The sequence below is a fragment of the Chiloscyllium plagiosum genome, chromosome 15 (genome assembly GCF_004010195.1).
Source record: "Chiloscyllium plagiosum isolate BGI_BamShark_2017 chromosome 15, ASM401019v2, whole genome shotgun sequence".
Classification (NCBI taxonomy): Eukaryota; Metazoa; Chordata; class Chondrichthyes; order Orectolobiformes; family Hemiscylliidae; genus Chiloscyllium; species Chiloscyllium plagiosum.
In genome coordinates, this window is record NC_057724.1 from 51,173,264 (window position 1) to 51,198,209 (window position 24,946).

At 41.1% G+C, this 24,946-nt stretch overlaps 1 protein-coding gene across 6 annotated transcripts in view; it reads left to right on the forward strand.

Moving 5' to 3' along the window:
* Nucleotides 1-8,060, forward strand: part of tenm1 (teneurin transmembrane protein 1) — a 2,412,691-nt gene extending 2,404,631 nt beyond the window's left edge. For all 6 annotated transcript variants that reach the window (XM_043704862.1, XM_043704861.1, XM_043704865.1 and 3 more), the window contains 2 exons: nucleotides 5,307-5,449; nucleotides 6,268-8,060. In XM_043704862.1, the coding sequence (XP_043560797.1) occupies nucleotides 5,307-5,449; nucleotides 6,268-7,020 (896 nt within the window). In that variant the 3' untranslated portion in view covers nucleotides 7,021-8,060. The remainder of the gene's footprint in view (nucleotides 1-5,306; nucleotides 5,450-6,267) is intronic.
* The last annotated feature ends 16,886 nt before the right edge of the window (nucleotides 8,061-24,946 follow it).

Consider the following 24,946-nt stretch of genomic DNA (forward strand, 5'->3'; position numbering starts at 1 on the left):
GTGTCATCAGCAAACTTACTAATCATGCTTTGTACATTCTCATCCAAATCATTGGTATAGATAATAAGCAGCAATGGACCCAACAATGACCCCTGAGGCACTCCACTAGTCACAGCCTTCCAGTCTGACAATCATCCTCCCCCTGTTACCCTCTGCTTCCTACCACCATGCTAATTGTGTATCCAATTTATCAGTTCCCTCGGATTCCATTCGATCTAATCTTCCAGAACAGCCTACCATGTGGAACCTTATCAAAGGCCTTACTGAAATCCAAATAGACTATATCTACCATCTTGTCCTCGTCAACCTTCCTGGTCACTTCATCAAAGAGGTCTAACAAATTTCTGAGGCATCATCTCCCACACACAAAGCTATGCTGACTATTCCTTTTCAAATTAATCGTATATTTTATCTCTCAAAATCTTCTCAAGTTACTTATCTACCACATCTATTAGGCATACTGGTCGATAGTACCCAGGTTTTTCTGTGCAGCCCTTCTTGAATAAGGACACAACATTCACTACCCTCCAGTCTTCCAGGATCTCACCTGTGGCTAACGATGATGCAAAAATATCAGCCAGGGCCCCTGCAATTTCTTGTATAGCCACTTACAGTGTTCTTGGATATATCTAGTCAGGACCAGAAGATTGATCCACCTCCCTACATTCTAATACACCCAACACCTCCTATACTGTGAAATGGACTATCCCCAAGATACGACCATTAACTTACCCAAGTTCTCAAATCAGCCAAGGCTACCTTGTGTCCCCTTTTTGCCTTCCTGACTTCCTTCTTTAGTAAATTCCTATAAACGCTGTATACCTCAAGGGATTTTCTTGATCCTAGCTGCCTGTACCTGACCCATACCTCCTTTTTTCTGGTCAAAGCCTCTATATCTCTTGACATCCAGAATTCCCTATTCCCATCAACCTTACCTTTCACCCTCACAGGAATATATAGACCTTGAACTCTTGCTATCTCAGTTCTAAAGGCCTCCCACAACTTGGTAGTGAGAAATTCTCATAAAGCATGTAATGTGCTTTAAAACATGGATTCTGAGTTTATGCAAGTTCATTCCTTTCATCACTTTGACTAAATTATTTAAGGTTAGCATCACCTCTGAAATTTTAAAGAGAGATGTTTTGTATGACTGCACAAAGTATTCGTCCACACCATTTTGAGAGCCAAACACAATTCATATTATAAGAAACCGGGATTGCTGAAGATACACAGCATGTCAGATAGCAACTACTGAGGAACAACAGTAATGGGTTAAATCTTGATAGCCCCTCCTGTGATGGGTTGGGAGGGGCTGGGTGACAAAATGGGGGGCAAGATGTGGGAAGGGAGCCCAACATGTTCTGCTAGAGTGAGGCTAATTTCTGCTTTCATTCTGGAGGGTGAAACTTAACAACTTGCAAAAAGGTTCAGCTGAACATTTTTATCTTTGTGGGCTGCTCACCAACATTTTGCTTCCACTATAAATATGCACCTTTCACTTTTCTCAGAGAAATTGCCAAATAAGCTGTGCATTCATGTTTTCTATGGGCTCTTCTGTATTTAAAGGTAATGAGCAAATGCATCCTAATTTTGAATGCATGATTGTATACCTATAATAGTAATAAAACAGTACAAGTGTTACTTGTTCTGTTTATTATATTATATCATTTAAATGTCTACACCATATTTCCAGAAAGTATTTTTAAAAAAGCCAAAGCAACTCTAAGGATCACATTTTTTTTTAAAATTTCACATTTGTGAAAGTCCAGAGTTGACTTAACAATGAGACTTTGTAACCTTAACAAAACACACACCTACTTTGGCAAAGAACTGATGTATCATGCTTTATATTGTTTAATTAATCCATCCATCTAAAACAAAGCATAATCTGATTCATTGTATACTGTCTCATACAATGCTACTGGTAATGTTATAAAACCTTTTAATGTGTTTGCACTTTTTGACACAAATGGTTTGCATTTATATTGAAATTCTGACAAAAATAATTCCACATGACTTTTAGAATCATAGAGATGTACAACATGATAAACAGACCATTCGGTCCAACTCGTCCGTGCCGACCAGATATCCCAACCCAATCTAGTCCTACCTGCCAGCATCTGGCCCATATCCTTCCAAACCCTTCCTATTCATATACCCATCCAGATGCATTTTAAATGTTGCAATTGTACTAGCCTCCACCACATCCTCTGGCAGCTCATTCCATACACATAATACCCTCTGAGTGAAAATGTTGCCCCTTAGGTCTCTTTTATATATTTCCCCTGTCACCCTAAACCTATGCCCTCTAGTTCTGGACTCCCCTAACCCAGTGAAAAGACTTTGTCTATTTATCCTATCCATGCCCCTCATGATTTTATAAACCTCTATAAGGTGACCCCCTCACTCTCTGACGCTCCAAGGGAAAAAGCCCTAGCCTATTCAATCTTTCCCTATAGCTCAAATCCTCCAACTCTAGTAACATCCTTGTAAATCTTTTCTAAACCCTTTTAGGTTTCACAACATCTTTCCGATAAGAAGGAGACCAGAATCGCACGCAATGTGACATACTGCCAAATATAGATTCCTATATCATTCTGTGAACAAAAACAAGATAAATTCTCCAACATTTGTCTTTTATGCTACCTTTCCTTAATTAAATGATTTTCCTTTGTCAGTTACCCTTTAACTTGAGGCTCAACAAAGACATACTACCTTCTCCTGCTTTCCTCATCCACCTTAACCTAAACATTTTTCAAGTGTTGATCATAGTGATCCTGCTGCTATCTTCAGGCTAACTCAGAAAAGTCCCACTCTTATCTTTAGACTCAGCAAGTGAAATCTATAGTGAGAATGGTAGAACATGAGCCTTAGTGGGAGGGGGAGTTTAGTAGCAGGGACAGTGTGATTATGAGGTATCAAAGGGATTTATGCTGGCAGAGTGGAGAAGACATTGACCTTCTTCCTATAGTTCAATGCATTCCTCACAACAGCAACTTCAGGTCAGGCCAACATAATCTGGTATCATGGCCTTACTACTACTCCTGAGGAAGAGAAGTGCAGACTCTGTACCATCCTGTCCAGCAAGAGCTCCGGGGAAAAATGGGAGCTGATTTCTCTCTGTCCAGTACAAATGCAAAAACTTATGCAGGCCTGCTCTTGACTGTCAGCACTAACTCAGATTCACAAGTTCTTTTAGATAAGACAGTGGTGTCAGAGATGTTAGGCAATTTCAGAATTTCTAGTGAGTAGCAAGCAGCTCCAGGAGTAATGCATAGTAACATGCGGTGGAAATTGGATATGAAGCTCACTACAAGCAATGGAACCCCAATTAATGCAATATGTTTGATGATATACATAGAGAAAACTTGTTGGGTATCCACAGCCAGAAGCATTCTGGTCAAAGTGGCCACTACTTTGCCAAAACAGCCTAAGGTTCAGCCCAATCTGTCTAATTTCTTAAATCAATTATTCATTCACTGTCACCTGTCACCCCTTAAGCAAAACTTTAATAAATAAAGAATTATTTTTCTTTGAAATTTGTGCATTAGTTGTTCTTTTTAGATATTCAATTTATCTTCAATCTCCACAACTTTGATAATTTCCTGAGCAGTTCATAAATCTGCTACCTGGCAAATCTATGTCACTTCAAATGTCACACTTGCTGATGTAAATCTGCCAAGCATGTGTCAAAATACCAGATGTATGGGTTAAACTTGTTTTTAAAAATTGCAACAGATTCAAACTGCTATTTTCTTTCTGAATTTGTTGATAATCAAACAGCTCTTTGAAGGAGGAACTGGGGATTTATAAGTAACTGCCAATCTACACCTCTCAATGATGCTACATGTACACTCCCCTTAACAGCACCAAGAGCAGTTGATCTCAGGATCCTCAGTTTAAAGAGTTCAGTAACAAATACAGGTTAAATATGCTGGCTTGTCATCCAATTTGGAAAGCTAAGAGATGTTTAAAAGGAATTAGGTCGGGTAAAAATAGAAACTATGTTTGCTAGTGGTAGGACTGAAATATGAGGGCACTTTTAAAAATATGAGCTAATAAGACACTTTGGTTATCACCACCAGTCATATCTCTCTAATGGGACAGTAGCCCATGGTCGTCTGGGATTCGGGTGACTTTCACTTCGTTCTTTCAATTTTGTTAATTGTTTTATTAAAGTAGACATTAGTAACAGTTGCTTTATTAAGAATACAATCTTTGGACTTTTATCTTATTTAGGCCCATAATAGACAGTTTTAAAGTTCCATTCTGTCAATAAATATGAGGAAAAGAATTGGCATCTCATTTTTTACTTTGATGTCTGGCTTCAGAATGGCTTAACACTTCAGCTTATATGAGCAGTAGTTATGTGAGCATGCTATGCTGGAACCATATCCTCATACTTAGTTTTTGAGGGGTGGAACAAGCTGAATGGTAAACTAGGAAAATAAAACTTGGGAGAATAGTTTAGCTGGTCATATCATACTGGAAGGCCAGTCCTGTGTTTTCATATGACTTTCTGCTATGAATGATGTTGTCGGTTATTCCAAGTGCTTCAAAATCTGAGGAACATATATGGTTATCATATGTGAGCAATCTGATGATGAAATGCATTTTGATATCAATATTCATAGACATCTTTATATTTAAACAGTGGTTGGGTTTTGTATTCGTCACATAAAATATGCAGCCTGAAGAATATTTTATAATAGTCTTTGTCTCTGTATCTTTGTTATTCATAGATAGTTTACATCAGGTAAGCTGAGCCTCTATGATGTACTATTCATTCTGCATCTTTGCTAATCTTTGGCTTTTATTTTCCATCTGTATCATAAATTAATCACAGTTGGTCTCAATTCTTTCTAATTGATTCTTAATATTTCCAGCGATTAATCATATCTTTGGCTTGGTAAATGTTGCCAAATTTCACATAATCACAGAATTGCTGAAGTGTTGTGACACAGAAGGAGCTAATCCAACTGATTGTGCCCACATATTATTTTATCCAAATTTATCAATCAATTTCTCAAAAACAGTGAAAGTATGTACCCAGCAAGTTAATTCCCTCCACACATCATAAATGGTTCTTCCCTCTTTGACTCTGTCCTGCAGAGTCAATCTGTTTATGGTATGTCAGAAAGAATTTGCAGGAGAGATCTACTATATACAGTGCAATCAACAATGTTTAATCATAAATAATATTGCTTGCTCAGTTTTTATACACACCGCCAAATAATGATTTGCAAAAGTGTACCAAATATGGACCTCTGTCATTTTTTTTTCTGTTTGATTTTTCTGTTTTCCAGACATTGGAAGTTGGCTGCAGCTTTTTGGGTTCCAGTTGCACAATGTCGTGCCTGGATTTCCAAAGCCAGAAATGAATGTCATGGAAGCAACCTATGAACTTTTGAAAACTCAAACCAGAACACAAAACTGGGACCCTAGCAAGGTATGTTGAGCAAACATAATTTCCTACTTTATAATAACTGTATTTCCTCATTTTTCCCTTCTTTTTATGGCAAGCATTGGTGATAATTTCACTATACCTTCAACCCATTGTTTGTTTCTTTATTTGTCCCTTTCCCTTTGGCCTTTCATCACCATTCTATTGTAATTTAATCTTGCCTGTCTTCCACCCTAACAGAGAACTTCCTTTTCTTATTTTTCATTCTCCACATCTTCTGAACTCATTTTAGGGTTAGGACAGTACTTTTACTTGTCAATGTCTGTCAGTAATATTGTAAGTTCAGAAAGCATATTTCTTATGTTAGCTATTTCAAATGAAATCATAAAATTCACCTGAAAGGCAACGTTTATAATATCTGCAGTAATCATGACAAGGCACCTTCCCATTCTCTTCACAACCTCGCAAATACAGTTTCATAAATACAGGCAGCATGGTGGCTCAGCGGATAGCACTGCTGCCTCACAGTCCCAGGTTCAATTCCAGCCTTGGGTGACTGTCTGTGTGGAGTTTGCACATTCCCCCCATGTCTGTGTGGGTTTCCTCTGGGTGCTCCAGTTTCCCCCCACAGTCCAAAGATGTGTAGGTCAGGTGAATTGGCCATGCTAAATTGCCCATAGTGCTAGGTGCATGAGTCAGAGGGAAATGGGTCTGGGTGGATTACTCTTTGGGGGGTTGGTGTGGACTGGTTGGGCCAAAGGGCCTATTTCCACACTGTAACGAATCTAATCTAACTGCAGGAGGAAATATTTCCCTATTGTCTGATAATTAACACTTTATCAGGAGCCCTTTTCTTTTTACAGATTGTTTTAGGTATACAGTGTGAACTACAAAAGCAACTCAAAAGCTTCATATCTTTGGAACGTCTGCCACAGGCATACATAAGGAACCATAAAAACTGCCAAGATAAACGACCAAGATTTGCTGCAGTTCCTTCAATGTTTGGTAAAGGAGTGAAATTCGCAATTCAGAATGCTAAGGTAACTGCTGACATCATCGGAGTGGCCAGTGATGACAGCAGACGAATAGCTGCCGTTCTGAATGGTGCTGATTATCTGGAGAATCTCCATTTTACTATTGATGGTCGAGATACGCATTACTTTGTGAAGTCAGGGCCTTTGGAAGAAGACCTAGCCATTATTGGGAATACTGGAGGAGGCCGTGTGTTGGAAAATGGAGTCAACGTGACTGTCTCTCAGATGACCTCTGTAGTGAATAGGAGGACTAGAAGGTTTGCAGACATTCAGCTACAGTACGGAGCTCTAAGCTTCAACATTCGATATGGTGCCACCATTGAAGAAGAAAAAGCCCATGTGTTAGAGATGGCCAGACAGAGAGCTATTGCCCAGGCCTGGGCAAAGGAACAGCGCAGGGTGCAAGAAGGGGAGGAGGGTATCAGATCATGGACTGAGGGAGAAAAGCAACAGCTACTCAGCAATGGAAGGGTACAAGGTTATGAAGGGTTTTTTGTATTGTTTGTGGAACAGTATCCGGATCTTTCCGACAGTGCCAACAATATCCAGTTTATGAGACAGAGTGAAATAGGAAAGAGGTAACGGTGAAGAAACACCTGCCTTTCAGTCACCAAAGACTGCCTGTTTTTAAGACATTTGTTGATTTGCTGTACTCTTTTCTAGAATGATATCATGTAAATATTGTGATGGAGAAACAAGTCAATTTTCAAGCTGCCTTCAAATGTGATAAAATATGGTATTTTAATAATACCCCTGTTTAGCATTCCTTTTAGTGGTTGGTCCACAGCTCTGGTCTTCAATAAATAATACTGGGAAATAGTGGTAAGTCCAGATTAAACATAAATCTATATTATAGTTACAGAGTGCACTAGTAGGGGTTCAGTGCATTCACTAAATACTGTATTTTGTCTCTAATGTATCACTAGAAAAATGCCAACTGTGTTCTTCATAACAGTTCAGATTCACGTATTTTCTGTCACAAAATGATTGTCCAAGGGTGTGTGGCACTATTGAGCTACATATGTTAGCTAAAGCTATTTAATTTTGAATTTTTTTATTTTTTATTAGAGATGGATGGTCTATAATGCTGTGAACAAGAAAAGTATGTACAGTTGGTGTATAAAGCACAGTACACCTATTTTAAATTGCTTTTAGTGGTGGGTGTGGTAAAACCCGAGATGCATTATTTCCTCAGTAAAACATACCTTTTATTGTTCACCATTAATGCCAGTTATTTCCTAATTTAAATTATTTGATGGTGTAATTGCTAGATCAATGAAGAATTTGTTTTTCTTTATCAGGTATAACTGTGGTACCCACAGAATTGTAACTTCTTTACTAACTTTTGTGTAATTAATTTTAAAATGTAATATGGCGACATGTCAACAAACATTTGCAGTATATGAAGGACAAACCAGACAAGCTGTTAGTCTTTTTAATTATGTTGTGAAGTTACTGGTAGACATTATTATTGCCAGCCATTGCGACCTGCTAATTGTTACGTGTTTTCATGTACTGAGTATGCAATCTGCATTCAAGCAAGATACGATGGAAGCTAGTCCTGGATTTGTGGAAACAACTGATTCTGTGTGAAAGTTTATAAATAAACAGAGCACAATGGGGTTGGGTATTAACTTTTATTCAAATATCAATTCACAAGCATTTCTATTACAAAAGCCTGTTTTGTACTGGTTTCACATTGCGATTCTTTTAGGTCTTAATGGTCCAGCATTCTGCTGTGTGTTGGGAATGAATTGCACAAATTTGGTCCAGATTGGTTGTTCACTATAGGTAAAAACAATGACTGCAGATACGGGAAACCAGATTCTGGATTAGAGGTGCTGGAAAAGCACAGCAGTTCAGGCAGCATCCAAGGAGCAGTAAAATCGACGTTTTGGGCAAAAGTCTGATGAAGGGCTTTTGCCCGAAATGTCGATTTTACTGCTCCTTGGATGTTGTTCACTATAGAGAATGGTTCAAACAACAAGTATAGTGGAAGTCTGTTAGAACATGGTGCAATATACCCAAAAAAGATTCTTCAAGCCCAAGGGTTTGTTTGGCTTCATTTAGGGGCACGTAATAATCAATGGGCTCAGAGTCCATGAGAAAAACCAGAAACAGAAACCCAAGACCCATCCAAAGCAGTACTTTAGGCTTTGTCTAAATAACACCTGCAGGCTGGGTACACCTAATCAGGTATCCATTGTCAGCTCGCAGGCTTGCTGCATTGTGAAAAGTAAACTGAGATTTGCCAGGATCCAAATATCAAAGTTTGAACAGATGTGGCCACATGTGCTACCTTAATTAATTGTGCACCTTTGTCAACACCAAAGGGTTTCAATTTTCAATATATAATTTGTCTTCAAGTAGAAATCCTCCAATGTACAAGAGTATGTTGTTTCCCTGGTGGATACCTGGATATATTCATTTTAAGGCAGCTCACTATGTCTGCAATCTTTTACCCAGAAATTTCAGAATTCAAGTGATTCCTTGATGATAATGATGACATTAGATGAGCACCACTCTAATGATGTCTTTCTTTCCCCACAGTAATCTCTGAACTCACAATGAAAAGCTGAAGATGTATACCTGGGGAATTCCATATATTAGTTTAGCCAGTGCCTGATAGATTGCAGTGGCATGCTGTATAAAATCATGTGACAATGAAGCCTCATAATGTAGCATTTGAGAAGGAAGGTACATGAACAGCCAGAAGTTTGAGCTCAGGCTAAGTATAATGTAAAGACAGAATGAAGCAAATAGGATATGAAATCGGTCTTTGGCAATCACATACATCAGCGATTGAGGCTCTCTGGCTGATTTTCTTTTCCATTGAGGCATTTATGATAGATATTCATAAATAGTTATTTATTGATAGAGAATACAGAGGAACCTTGATTATCTGGTATTAAATTATCCAAATATCAGATTACCAGCAAGATCGCAATGTCTCAATGCTCAGCTAAACTATGTTTTCTGGCATTTGATTATCTGTAATTCGATTAACCAAACGACATACTCCCCATCCATGTCCTTTGGATAATCAAGGTTCTTTGTGCTTCATTCAAAATCGTGTATTTCTGGTTTGCATTCAAAAAAGGATCTCTTACTCTAAAGCAGGATCCTGACTGACTTGTTATAATTTGTGATGTAACTTCCAGGTCAGAGGTTATTGACGCATCACTTGACATTATGATGTGATGTCTTTGTTCAATGTGTCTGGTAGAATTAATATTCACACAAGAAGCATGTATGATTCTATTTCAGGATGAAAATCATTGGCTGCTTTATTTGACATATATTTTTACTTCTTAATTTATCATTTATATTCAGTATTGTAAACTGGAACAGTGAAGTTGTTTTGGAGATATTTTGAAGTCAATTTCTCTTTTCGGTCGTGGAAGGAGTAAATGAAGCAAATTAGTTATTTTTTTAGTAAATTGTTTAATTGTATTAAACCTGATCAAACAAAAAAAAATCTGCATTTATAAACCACTTTGCACGATTTCAGTACATTCCAAAAGAAACCCAGAATGAATAGACTAAATTAAGATGGTGAGCTTAGAAGAAATTAAACAGAAATTCCATTCTGTTTGCCAGTTGCCCAGATATATTTGAAGTAGTAGGTCCCATATTGTTGATATTCAAGGCCATCTCTAAGCATGAATTATAGTTCAAAATATGAGTAAGTAGTCAATGATATTTAATATGTGGTCATTTGGACTCTCATGTTCAAGGGAAAGAATTAAAGTTTTAAAGGACATTCAATAATGCAAGGTTGATATTGAAGTGAGGTTAGAGTGAGAGGAAACAAAAGATCATCAACCCGTAGTGTTGAGTCTGTTTCTGTCCTCACAGATGCTACCTGATCTGCTAAGAATTTTCCAGTATTTCTGTTCTTTATTATATTAAAATTGTGCATCATCAGTATATTGCTTTGTTTAGGGAATGAGGAAGTTACCAAAAAGATTGTTTACTTGGACTTCAGTAAATCCTTCGACAAGAGTAGACAAATTCATCAAGTTAGGCCACATGGGATTCAGGGTGAGCTTCCAATTGGATACATAATTGACTTAATGGCAGGAGACAGTGGGTGGTGGAGGATTGCTTTTCAGACTAGAGGTCTGTCACCAACGGTGTTCCCCAGGGATCGGTTCTGGGTCCTCTTTTATTTGTCGTTTATATAAATGATTTGGATAAGAATATAGAAGACATGGTTAGTAAGTTTGCAGACAACACCAAAATTGGTGGCATAGTAGAGAGTGAAGGAGGTTTTCTAAGATTACAAAGGGATCTTGATCAAATTGGTCAATGGGCTGAAAAATGGCAGATGGAGTTCAATCTGGATAAATGTGAGGTATTACATTTCGATACAACAAATAAGGGTAGTGCTTACACAATTAATGGTGAGGCCTTGGATAGTGTTGTAGAACAGAGGGACCTAGGGGTTCAGATGCGTAAATATTTGAAGTTTGCATCACACATAGTCAAGATGGTTAAAAAGGCATTTGTCATGCTTTCCTTCCTTTGAGTCCTTTGAGTATAGGAGTTGAGAAGTCATGTTGAAGTTGTACAAGACATTGGACTACTGTGTCCAGTTCTGGTCACCCAGTAAAAGGAAGGGCATTATTAAGTTGGAGAGGGTTCAGAAGAGATTTACCAGGAAGTTGGTGGGTATGGAAGGTTTGAGTTATTAAAAAAGGTTGGATTGGCTGGGAATTTTTCACTGAAGCATAGGAGATGGAGAGGTGGTCTTATAGAAGTTTATAAAATATTGAGAGATATAGATAGAGTTAATGGTAATTGTCTTTTCCCTAGGATGAGAATTTCAAGACTAGGGGGCACATTTTTAAGGTGAGAGGAGAGAGATTTAAAAAAGACATGAGGGGCCTTAACCCATGCTGCCCTCATCTCAGGAGCATCTGATGAGCGCAGTATTGGGGAGGGGCAAACATATGGGGAGGTTTGTGTGTGGAATGAACTTCCTGAGAAAGTGATGGATGTGGGTAGAATTACAATGTTTAAAAGACATTTGGATAGGTATATAAATTGAGGGGAGTACGTCAAGTAAGAGAGCTTGGAGCACAAGGCCACAGGTCCCTGAGGTAATAAACAGGTAGATAAAGTGGTAAACCATGCATACGGGATGCTTTCCTTCATTGGGCCAAGTATTGAATACAATTGCAGGGATGTAATCATCGATATATAAGTAACACTGCTTAGGCCACAGCTAGGGTTGTGTGTACAGTTCTGGTCACAACAGGACAGGAAATATTTCATTGCAAAGAATACGGAGAAAATTTAAAAGAATGTTTCCAAGGCTGAACTGAATTGAGGTGCACAAAATAATGAGAGGTGTGGACAAAGAAGACCTGTTTGTCCTCACAAGGAAGGCAATTACCAGATGGCACAGATTTAAGGTCATTGGTAAAGGATTAAAGGGGACTTGATGAAAGACTTTTTCACCCAGAGGGCGGTGGGTGTTTAGAATTCATTGCTCAGTATACTGATTGAGGCGAAAACCTTCAACTCATTTAAAAGAAACCTCAATCTGCGCCAGAGGCACTGTAACCTGCAAGGCTATGGACCAAACATGGAAAGTGGGAATAGAATGGGTGGCTCGTTTATTCAGCCAGCTCTGACACAATGAGCTGAATAATCTCGTTATGTGCCGTAAATTTTCTATGTTTCAATGGTATCATTACTTTTAAATGCAGTTGAAGGCAGAGATAAGACATTAAAGTATTTGGCAAATCAAACTTTGTGCAGCAGCATCTGCCAACACTATTTTCAAAGCATTATATGTCCAGACGCCCGGTGAAGTCTGCTTGCAACCATTTTCAACTCAGTGAAGCTCCCATATGCCAGATAAGTATTATTGTGTCAAAAACAGAAATTGCTGAAAAATCTGAGCGGGTCTGGCAGTATCTGCAAAGAGAAAGTAGAGTTAATGTTTTGTATCCAGTGACCCTTCTTCAGAACTATTCTGAATTATTGGGATGTAGTGGGTTAGTGAACAGACTGGACAGTTTCAAAGGGAGTTAACACAACTCATGGTCTCTGTGGCCTTGATGCAGAGAGGGTACAGGTCTAGCAAGGATACCAACACCTCAATCGTCATCAGCTTTGTGGGTAAAAGGGGGTAACAGGTGCAGCATGCAACTCACTTCAGTGAACACAATTTCCAAACGTCACCATATTGATTTTAAAATCAACTGCGCAATATCTTGACATTCGATATTAAGGGAGTAGAAGCCAGAGTGGAAGGAGTAACAGTTTTTTTTGGTTAAGGTTGGAGTTCATCTCTGGAATGTAAGGACATCTAAAGCCTTATTCCAGTAATCAGCAGTCCAGTGATTGCACAATGCTAACCATTAGCCTTCCATTCACAATTAATCAGCTTTTCAACAAAGTTTGCACCAACCAACTAATATCCAGACACACCATGATGTTCTATTCTACCATCCAGTATAGCAGGGACCTTAGCAGGAGTACTCCTTTTTTCCATGTGGAGGGTGTTGTATATAGCAGTTCCATGCAATAAAAGATTCAGATCATTCATGGATTCCTGTGCCGCCTGTCTTTTCTGTCGGGTGGGACGATCTGTTGAAACCTTTCGATGGGAAGGAGCTGACCTTAATTTATGATTACACTTCAGCTCAATGTTCTTGATCATTGGCCATTCAGTGCAGAGAGAGTCAGCAACAGATCAGTGGAACACCTCGTGACTCTGTTTCTGGGTATGCTCAAACTGGCCACAAGCAGGTCGAAGTAGAGGGCAGTTGAGGGGATTGCTCAGCTGGACTTCCTCCCCTTCTTCCATGCTTCTGTCTGTGCCATGGAGGTCTTGCTGAAGGAACATGAGGTGTCTGCTAAGACATGCAAGCCTTTCTTTTGTCATCAGGCAGCACAGAGATTGGAGTGTGCTGTTAATTATCAAAGTGACATTTCAATTTGAATTTTTGTTAATTTAAGTTTGGACAGTTAGTTTTTGGGTCTGGCATCTTTAACTGAATTAATTTGATTTGATTTGGCTTATCTGAGTTCAATTGATTTAATTGATTTTGAAAGAGCTGTGTCATACCAATTAAGCAACACCTGGACATGCCACGTTGTTCCATTCAGAAGGTGGTCAGGTCATCCACCAGGAGGCTTTTTACATGGGAGTACTCCCCTTTGCCACTGGGGATTTGTCATGGAGTATGTTGCACACAGCAGTCCGGTGTAATCAAAGAATAAGGTGGTTCATGGACTCCGATGCTGCCTGTGTCTTTTGCAGCCTTGAGAAGTCCGTGTTCCACATATCTTTTAGATGAAGTAGATTCCAGCTCCTTCTTCATTTTGTAAGGGTTCTGCTACAACAATTCAGTCTGAATTTCAGCTGTAGGCTCACGGTCTTTGGTAACTCTGTGTGAAGGGGATGATATAGGCAATGCGGAGTATCTCCTCATGAGTCTCCTCCTGGCCAAGGTGGCCACAAGCAGGTCCAGACCACACGCGGTTAAGGGGCTACTTGAGCTGGACTGCCTGCCCCTTTTTTTCACAGCCATGCCCACGCTCAGGATTTCTTGGACGGAGAACATAGTTGACTGGTTTGTTCGAAATCCTAACATTGGACACTGCGGGGGTCGAAGTTCCTAAAACGGTAATTCAATTTGAATTTTGTTCATTTAAATTTGAACATTTATTTTTTGTTGCAACCCCTTCAAGAATTGATCGCCTTTAATTTGATTGATGTAACGATGTTATCTTCTTACATTTGTGTTTTTCATTATGGATTGTAAAAGGGAAAAAGGCTTTTAAAAACTAATGATTCTAGAAAGGAATACTGCGCTTTTTGAAAAGCATATTATTGACACACATCGTAAGTGCTGTTTATGATGCTGTTTATTCAAGCACTGGAAGGCGGGGACCATGTCTAGTTGCAAATGCACTGGAACTACAAATGGCAATTCATCTGACTGCTGGACGAAAGGCTGGGTCACAAGAAGCCTTGTAGCCTTAAAGGTAGTAGCTGCCCTTACTTTCTTTGTCTTTTTCGGGAGCTGCTGCAGACCTCTGCAATGCTTCACAGTCATTAACCAGTAATTGCATCTGGGACATCACTGATGGCTTAATAATGTGAGTCACCAATTCATCTTGCTCCTCCTTGACACATGGAGTCAGACAGTAAGAGCATTATGATTGTCAGCCATCACCACTTTTTGCAAGTGGAGAGTGTAATTCATATTCTTGTAAATTTCAGTGACTTATCATGATCTAGCAGTTTTTGTCAACAGCAAATACCGTTTCCTCAAAGTTCAAATCATTTGTGACCACAGTAATCAGCTAGTGTGACTCTGCACTAGATATTCAGGAAATTGCTGTAACTCAAACATCCTGGATCACTTACATGTACCAACCTGTTCCAAAGGTCATTAGGCCATCATCTATAGCAGTCCTTTGGAATTGAGGATGTCGTTTTTCAGGTTAAATGAGTCTTCAGGTAACTGAGAAACCCGGTTATGGATCCACTGCTGTGGGGCTATAGTATTCACAGCTCAGGATTAGCTTCCTTTACTTTCCTCTGCAGTCACCATTCTACCTTACGGCTAAGTCACTAAATTTTGAGGTGGCTGATGCCTCGATGGATCAGAAAATGCCATGCTAAGCAACCAGAAACTTTCTTCTCAAGTCAGCAATCTCAATGCCTCCACGGCTTAGGGCGAACTTGACCATATTCTTAAACCACTTCCTTTGACCAGCCTTTGAGTATTCTCCAAAGGAGAACAAGGAGAAGGAATCCTACCACGGGAAGCAGTTTCCAGACATCTGGACACAACGGCCTAGCCATCAGAGTTGGCTCTTCAGAAACAGGCTTTCAGTGCTGGTAGACATTGCTGCATATAGGACTTGTGGGTCTAAAGGTCTGTCCATTTATTTCCCAGGATTCAACATAAGCACCACTGGTGGAAACTCACAAGAATGTTAAAGTTATGGCAATAGATAGGCCAGATTTCTCACCAGTGAAAATGAATTGTTGGCATAATAGTTTATGGACCAGGGCCTTCGTTGCCTTCCAGACATCCCTGTTGTCAAAAACATGTTGTTATAGCTTTAAGACAATTCCATAATCCTTTTTTTTTGTCATATTAAACATTCTGTGAACCAGCCAGCCCAACCAAACCGGTGGGTTATAATCAGGGAATTCCCTGCCAATCATTTGTATTTGATCAGCATGTTGCTTAATATGGTCAGCTGGATTGGTGATATTCTCAGATGCATCTGGAATATAAGTCCAGCACTCCTAACCAACAACAGTGCATGTTCCTCCCTATGAGGCTAGCAAATAATCCAAAGCCAGTCGATTCTGTGATGCCATGATCTGGACAGCCACCAGCACAGCTGAGACCTCAGCCAGTGCTTATCCAGTTGCCCTGGCTTCTAAAGCTGTCTCATTTTGCCAGGTGTTCCAACACTGAGGCCATGTAAATCAATTCGTTGGCTGCCCGGTTGTTCCATACAATGAAAGGTAATTATGAACAACTGATCTATTCAGGTAATGGACCTTTTGGCTAGTGAATGGTAGTGCTTAAGGGATGTCAGGTCATGCATGTAGGGCAGAACATAACAGATAGCAGGATCCTATCCAACTGGTAGGATGTCATGGGTACGCCTTGGTGCTACATCTAAAGCACTGCCATTATAAGCTGTAAAAGCAGTAGCCAATGTCATGCAAGGTTGTAGGGTGAAATAGGCCCATAGACTGTTAGAAGTTATATTCCATAGTCTGGACCAATTATAGTTACACACCCCGTTATCAGAAATGTTTACTACTGGGTGTTGCTCATTCCTAATGAAGGGTTTTGCCCAAACGTCGATTTTCCTGCTCCTTGGATGCTGCCTGACCTGCTGTGCTTTTCCAGCACCACTCTAATCTTGACTCTGATCTCCAGCATCTGCAGTCCTCACTTTCGGCCTGTAAGGGAAGGAGGAACTGAGTCGTGATTATATGTGGACTGATACATTGTCGAAAATTTAGTCATCTCATAACCCACAGATTTCCATATTCTGATATCCCCATTAATCCCTGTGTGACTCTGACATAACAGCCACTGAACTGCTTCTACCATATAGAAAGGGAGGGGTTGGAGAGGTATTCCTTCCCTTGAATGGATGGTGACATGGGTACAAACCCAACACTTACTTACATTCAATTTTTCAGCATACATACATGATATATGTAAATAGGTATTAGCATGCAATTTCTGAGTAGGTCGCTTTTTCAATATCTAATGCACACCTATGTTAAAGAATTCAGAAAGTCCAAAGTGTATCAAAAAGATCTTCATGCTGTGTCTTCTCCTGGTCAAGGAGTAATCTTCTTACAATCAGATAGATGAACCCAGTTTGAGTGATCTTCAATTTTGACTGAGGTTGGTGTTGTTAGATTTGAAAGGGGTCGCTCCAACGTTGTCCTAGTTTCTTTCTTTCCCAATTCTTGATCAACATGCAATCCCTTGGGTTTACTTGTGAGTGTTGGGAGGCAATCATGTTTTTCTCAGCTGGACAACGTAACCTGCGAGTGAAGAAACTTCAGAGAAAGGATTAACTGTTTCAAGTAGTTCTGTATTTGTTCCCCCATTTTAGGGAGGCCTACGCCCTCTCTGGATTTATCTTGAGCATCCCACGGAATCCTCATTGGCCATCCATAAACTATCTCTGCAGCTGACAGTCCAGTCTGCAAATGTGGAGTCACTTGCATGTGAAATAGTGCCAAGGGTAATAATTTGAGCCAATTTAACCTTGTTTCTTTGACTAATTTAGATAATTTCTATTTTAAAGTATTATTGGCCTGTTCCTACTGCCTGCGAGTGATACTCGCAGTACAGTTGCTGTTTAATTGAGAGTGACACACAACTCAGTATTGAGTCGAGTCACAAAATGTGGTCCAGTGTCTGAGCTTATCATTTTAGTCAACCCAAAGTGGGGAATAACTTCAGTCAACAATATTTTCACCACGGTATGTGCAGTACAATTAGTGGTAGGGAAGGCTTCAATTCACTTGCTAAATACATCCATCATCACTAAGCAGTATAGAGGAACCCTGATTATCCGAAGGCCAAGGGAGGGGAATATTTTGTTCGGTTAATCAAATGTCGGGTAAGTGAATGTTGAATAACAACATAGTTTAGCCATGCATCAGGACCTTGCAATTTTGTTCGGATACCCCAAAATTCGGATAATCAAATGCCAGATAAGCAAGTTTCCTCTGCACTTATAGCATTGTACCTTAGCTTGATTTTATTGAATTACCGATATACAGGGAAAAGGACCATCTGGCAGGGGTGTAGTCCCTGAAGGGCATTTAATGTCCTTACCCTTGTTATTTTTCATGCAGCTAAGGCATTGATCTAACCACACTTGAGCTGCTGTGTTCAAATCCAGGTGCCACCAGGTTTTTAAAAATAGCTGTACCACTCCCTCCTTGCCAAGTTGAGTACAAGAATGCAAGTAATCAACAAACACGAGTAATGAAGAATCAGAAATACAAACTTGACTATAGGCGTAAGCCAGAGGTCTTGTGTCGAGGAGTGCGAACGCCCCATTGACTTCCAAAGTGTATGCTCAGATTCTGAGGCATCTATGTGTAAAGTTAGAATCACAGTTAGATCTGCCATGCCCTTTATCCCTAAAGTAGCTACTCGATTTAGAGCCTGATTCCCGTCAGTTGAAACAATTGAAATGGCTGATGCAGCCGCCTCCTTCGCAGCTGAATCAGCACGGACAATTTCGAATTGTACCAGAGTGTCCCCCTAATAACAGCCAATTGACAAAGAAGCAGAACAGCATGGAGGAGATTTTTAACCCAGAGAGCATTCTGAATGAGAGTCCCTGCAAAAGTAAGGAAGCCTTGTTGCTGCCAGCGGCAGCCAAAATCATGGGCAACACCGAATGCATACCTGGAATCAGTATAAACCTTGTATTCTGGCTACTGATAAAATTGCCAATCTCTGGTGAGGGTAAAAAGCTCGGCTTTCTGTGCTGAGACAGGGGTCTGAAAGGCAGCAGACTCCTGAACAGCAGTGTCTGTTACATTAGCATAACCTGATTGCAGGACATCGTCCAGGGAAACACAGGAATTACCATCAACATACAATATGAGGTGAGGTTTCTCAATTGGCAAGTCCATCAAATCTGGGTGAGGTGTAGTAAGGAAATGATTCCTAAGCAAACAGTCATGCAGAGGGTCAGGATGGTTGTCAGGGGACTGCTCAAAGAATGTAGCAGGATTTAAAGTGGAGCAGTAATGAAACGAGAGGTAAGAGTTCTGTAACAGTGGGACCTCAGCGGCTCAGACAATCCTGGGTCAGGTGCTGGGTCTACTGAAATATTAGGATGGCCACGACAGATTGCAAGGTGTACACCTGTATGGGCTGGTGGAGAGTCAAATTAGAAGCTGCCTTCCCTAAATAAGTGGACAGCAGTAAGGATTTACATGCAAGGAAGGACGCCACAGGCAACAGGGTCTAATTTGGTGGAATAATAGGCCACTGGGCAATGACAGTCACCATGCTGCAGTGCCAGGACACCAGCGGCACATTCATCTAGTACATTAACGTACAACTGAAAGGGTCCATCATACAGCGAGTATCTTAGCGCTGGGGCAGAACATGATTGCTTCACCAAATCAGACGGCTGAAACTTAAGAGGGGGATTCGGAGAGGAATACGGAGTAAGCTTTTGGTATGAGTTGTAATGTGTGGAAGCCACTACCTGAAAAAGACTCTCATCCATTTGGGTGAAGTAAGGGGTGGGATTTGCAAAATGGGATGAATGCATTCCTGAGTTAGGGAACACCCAAACATTTAACTTGCTATTGACCTTTATGAACCTTGGCGGCCGGGACCACATATCTCCACGAATGCAGATGTGTGTCCTGCTGGTTATTAACCAAATCAGGGCTAGCAAGGAGTAAATCATTCGCGTATTGAATGATAGTGGATCCCCTAGGGGGTGTCAGTGCTGCCAACTGGGAGTGTAACGCCTACAAAAAGTGGGTAAGGGAAGGAATGAAGCCCTGTAGGAACTGTGTCCAAGCGGACTGGTTGCCTTTCAATGTAAAGGTAAACCAATATTGCGAGTCAGGGGTGAGGGGAATCACAAAAAAGGCATGCTGTCAGTCAACAAGGGTAGGCAGGATGCTATTAAGAATTGTGGTTGGATTGGGGACAATGGGATGCAAAGGTTCCGCAATCTGACTGATACGGCAGACGCCTTGGACCAAGTGCCATTCGGAAGGTCATCTGATTTTCGGAACTGAGAGGATTGGAGTGTTGCAAGGTGATCAGCGTGGAACTAAAACTCCCCGTCGAAGGAAAGACTGAATTATGGCAGAGACTCCTTCCCCAACCTCTGACAATAAGGGGCACTGTGCAATCGAGGACAAGGGCAAACCAGGTTTCACTTTAATATGGATCGGGGGGACGGTTTCAACACTGCCCATAAGTCAAGAGGAACTTCTGAGGTCGGAAACTTATCGGTGACGTGGCAGGTCAGTATGCCAGTCTCGCAGAAAGACTGGAGAAAATACTCCAAAGCACCCTGAAGGAAGATTTGTCGCCTAGTATAGAAAGGATCTGCTTGTTTGCGCGAGCCAATGCCAAAAATCGTTGGGATTTGGCCCTGTAGCCCTCACGAACAGTGAGTCACATGATTTGCTACAAGTGCCGACTGATGCCAGAGTCCCCAGGGCACCTCTATAAGGAAGGTGGAACCCTCCCGTCCCTCAATTAGGCCAATAAATGTTACAGTCTGAGGATTGCTGAGGGTTGTTTGATACACATTTCTTAGTTCAGCAGAGCTGCCTGTGTGATCAGAGCAAAGAGTGACATGAGGATCAGGAATATTTAAAGGAGGGATGAGGGGAGAGGGATAAAAATCAACTGACCGCCACTACGGATTAGTGAATAGGGGGAAGTTACGAGGGTGGGCATGTGGAACAACAGCTATTGATATGCCCCTATCAAGGCACACAATGTCCAGCTGCAAAGGGCAGAGTAAGTTGCGTTTGACCAGGTTGACACCCGGGGCCCGAATAACAGTGAAGGGGATACAACAATCACGGCCCTCAAACTGCATAGTGAGCGGCTGTATAAGTGGGTAAACAGCAATTTCACCCATGAAACCAGAAATGTCCACATGCTTATCAGAGAGGGGAAATTTATGTCTTTGAACCAAAGCCCATGTCAAAGCCAGCAGACAATGAATCGCGCCACTGGCAATCAGAAAGTGAATAGTTAATTATAATGGTGGGCTTGTCAGCATGGTCTTGTAAGAGGATTGGGTAGTTAGCATGAGCTGATCACATAGGGTTAGACGCAGTGAAGGATGTCTGTTTGTGATGAGAACCCTGGCCCCTTTTGCAAACAACCGGACCAGCCCCAGCATAAGGACCCAGCTGCCCACAGTTTCAGCAAACGTTACAAGGGGATTCTGGTGATGAAGCACAGGGGTAAGTAGGAAATTACCTGTATCTGAGCCAGTCAGTCACATCAGGGACCTTGAATTATCTGACCAATCCATGTTGTTAGTTTTTATACAGGACAGTACCCAGTCAGGCGAAGCGTGCATTAGCAGTGCATTGAACTGAGGAGACTGTCTCCCTTCGGTAAAAGCAGTATCCCCAGAATAGAGGGCATAAATGTCACAGAAGCAGTCAAAAAATGAAGTACCATCCTCCTCTGGGTGGGCCTACAGTCAAGGAGTTTAGAGATGTCCACCGGCTTACAGAATCTGTGTTTCAGTGACATGAACATCAGCATGCATTGATCATCCGCATCTAGGTATGCGGCACTAAAATTCGCCCATGTGTCTCCATTTGCTTCCAATTCAGCCTTCCATCTTTCCCCCGTTCAAAAGAGTTTTATAAATAAGGGAATAGTAGTCCTGAGCAGTAGCACCTTACATGGTTGCAGTATGTCTTAAATAATCAATAAACCCTTCCAGGACAGACACTGGGCCATGATTAAACACCGCTCCTGGGGTTTGAAGGCTTGCCAGACCTCAATGAACTGGAGCACCTGGTCATCAAGAGCAGCTCGGGGATTGTCAACAGTGGCAGTGGAGGGAAGGGCTCCTCGTTCGCAGGCTGAAGAGAAATATTATGGAAAGACTCATTAAGGGAGGCTTTTATACCAACTAGAGTTTAACATAGGGCGTAGGGCGGGAAGCAACAGTGTCAGCGGGAGCTGAATCAGAAGTGGGAGGTAGGACTGGGACGTGGAGAGAACGGGATGTGTAAAAGCTTCTTCCTCACCCATATTATCTGAATCAGGAAACACTGGCATGCCAGAGCAACAGGGAGGATCCTCCTTTGTTTGAACCTGCTGGGCTAGTCCTGCCTGCCCATCACTTGCAGCTATCTGTTTGGTAGCTGCTTGTTTCAGGTCTTGATCTCTCAAATCCCATAGTGCACACTTGAATTTTAAAGTTTCCCAATCTTTCATTTTACCATTTGTGCACTCGTCAATTCCCCGTTTTTAAGCATTATCCCTTCAACTCGTTAATCGCGAATGCTTGTGGTGCCTAGTTGATTTCTTTGTCCAATTTGAAATTAATATTTCCCATTTGGAACCTGCATTTCGCATCGAGGCTTTTCAGTAGTTTTGCAATTTTCAAGTTTTCCAGAGCTGCCAAGTGGCCAAATATCTTTACCCAATTTATTGGTTAATGCTGCAGACATATGACGCAAATTACATGCCTGCTCAGGAATTTTAGAATACATATGCAACAATGGTGAATCATCCTCGGTCTTATTTAAGGCTCGCCCCACACTCTGGTCTACAGCGCTTCGTTATTCCTGGTACCAAAAGCAACCAGATCCCGGACCCAATCTGAGAGGTAAGGGTGCGTCTAATTTCAAATCAGTGCCCAGCCAAGGGAAGAGAGAGACCAAGGTTAAAACTTACCTTGTGGCAGCCGTCCGTCTCTAATCTCTGTGTTATGGCTCGATCACTTCTTCAGTCCCGCACAGAATTCACTTGAGGATATTTAGTCAGTATCCCAGAATTTATGTGGAGCCAGCCAAATCAAGCTTTGCCGAGGTCTACCAAGGTTAAAGAATTTATGTGGACTTAGCCTACTTCAAGTCTTGCTGAGGTTAGCAATGTTTTAACCTTCGTTCTAGTCTTTACATGTGGTGTGTTACAACCAGAAGTTGGCCAGTTGGCCATCATGCACCTATCTATTTCACATAACTCTGCAATTTAAGACATTCGCAGTTATACTTTAACTTCAAAATAAAAATTACCAGCCATAGATTCACTGGAGATTGTGCAAAAAAAAGTTTTTTTTTAGAATTTCAAAACTAAGAGATTCCACCCATCAGCATGTATTAAGCAATTTGAAAAAAGGGGTTGCCTGGTTAGGCATATTTAGAACTATGAGAAAGTGAGGGCTGCAGATGGTGGAGATCAGAGTTGAAAAATGTTTTGCTGGAAAAGCTCAGCAGGTCAGGCCTGCGCCTGACCTGCGCTTTTCCAGCAACACATTTTTCAGCATAAACCCTTCTTCAGGAATCTTTCCTGAAGAAGGGCTTATGCCTGAAACATCAATTCTCCTGCTTCTTGGATGCTGCCTGACCTGCGCTTTTCCAGCAACACATTTTTCAGCATATTTATGAACGGGTTTGATAATATAGATGTCGCAAAGTTTTTTTTCTACAGATAAGAATGATCACATCAGAAATTAACATATGTTACTGTTAAATCCAATTGTGAATTCAGGAGAAACTCACCTCTCTGAAAATGGTGAAAATAAGTCACAGCCACAAGTAACAGCTGAGGTGGTGAGCATTGATGCACTTAAGAAGTTGGATATATGCATAAGAGAGAAATGAATACAAGGAAGATACTTGAGCAATATGGACACCAGAATGGACCTAGTCTTTATTGGTTCACAGAATGTGGGTATCACTAGCTTGGCCTAGACCGCAGGTAAAAATCAATCGCATTGCTGTGGATCTGGAATCAGACATAGGTAGATGAGGTAAGGACAGACGATTTCCTTCCAGAAAAAAATTAATGAACGAGATCAGCCTTTTATGACAATCAGAAGTTGTTATATGATTGCCATTGGGTCACCTCTTTATTCCAGATTTTATCAAGTTCAAATTTCATCATCTGCATTGGTGAGATTTAAACGCTTGTCCCCAAAGCATTGACCTAGAGTTCTCACATTACCGCTACACCATTGCCTCCCCTTTAGTACTGGAATTCACTAAAAGGTTGGTAGAAACAAATTGAATAATACTTTGAAAAGGAATTTGGATAATTAGATTACTTAGTGTGGAAACAGGCCCTTTGGCCCAACAAGTCCACACCGACCTTCTGAAGAGCCACCCACCCAGACCCATACTCCTACATTTACCCCTTCACCTAATATTAAGGGCAATTAAGCATGGTCAATTCACCTAACCTGCAAATCTTTGGATTGTGGGAGCACCTGGAGGAAACCCACACAGACACCGGGAGAATGTGCAACATAGACAGTTGCCTGAGGCGGGAATTGAACCCAGGTCTCTGGCGCTGTGAGGCAGCAGTGCTAACCACTGTGCTCCCACAAAAGTAACCCACCCAGACTCATTCCCCTATATTTAACCCTGACTAATGCACCTAACACTATGGGAAATTTAGCATGGCTAATTCCTCCAACCTACACATCTTTGGATTGTGGAAGAATGTACCAGCTTCACAAATACAATGATAACATTGTAAGGCTATAGAAAAATAAATGATTGCATGGTTGTTTCAAAGTCTGCATTGTAAATAACGTTTTATATTCTCTTGTGGGCATTACTGGCTGGTCAGCATTATTACCTATCCCTGGTTGTTATTGAGAAAGTGGTGGTGAATCGCCTTATTGAACTGCTGTAGTCCATGTGCTGTAGATAGACCCCCAATTGCATTAGGGAGGGAAATCCAGCATTTTGATCCTAGCAATAGTAAAGTGACAGCAAAATATTTTCAAGTCAGGATGGTGACTGGTTTCGAGGGAAACCTGCGGGTGGTAGTGTTCCTATGTATTTGCTGTCCTCATCCTTCTAGATGGAAGTTGTCATGGAATTAAAACTTGCTGTCTCATGGTCTGAGGCGGATTTCCATAGTGCACCTTAGAGACAGCACACACTGTTGCTACTGAACATCAGTGGTGTGGTGTGGATACTGGTGGATGTAGTCCAAATGTGCCACTAAAATGCTTTGTTCTGGATGTTGTCAAGCTGCACTAATCTAGGCAAGAGGTGGGGTATTCCATCACACTCCTGACTAGTAGATTAGATTCTCTACAGTGTGGAAACAGGCCCTTCAGCCCACACCGACATTCCAAAGAGTAACTCACCCAGACCCATTTCCCTCTGACCAAAGCACCATGGGACTATAGGCAATTTAACACAGCCAATTCACCTGGCCTGCACATCTTTGGACTGTGGGAGGAAACCAGAGCATCTGGAGGAAGCCCACACAGATAG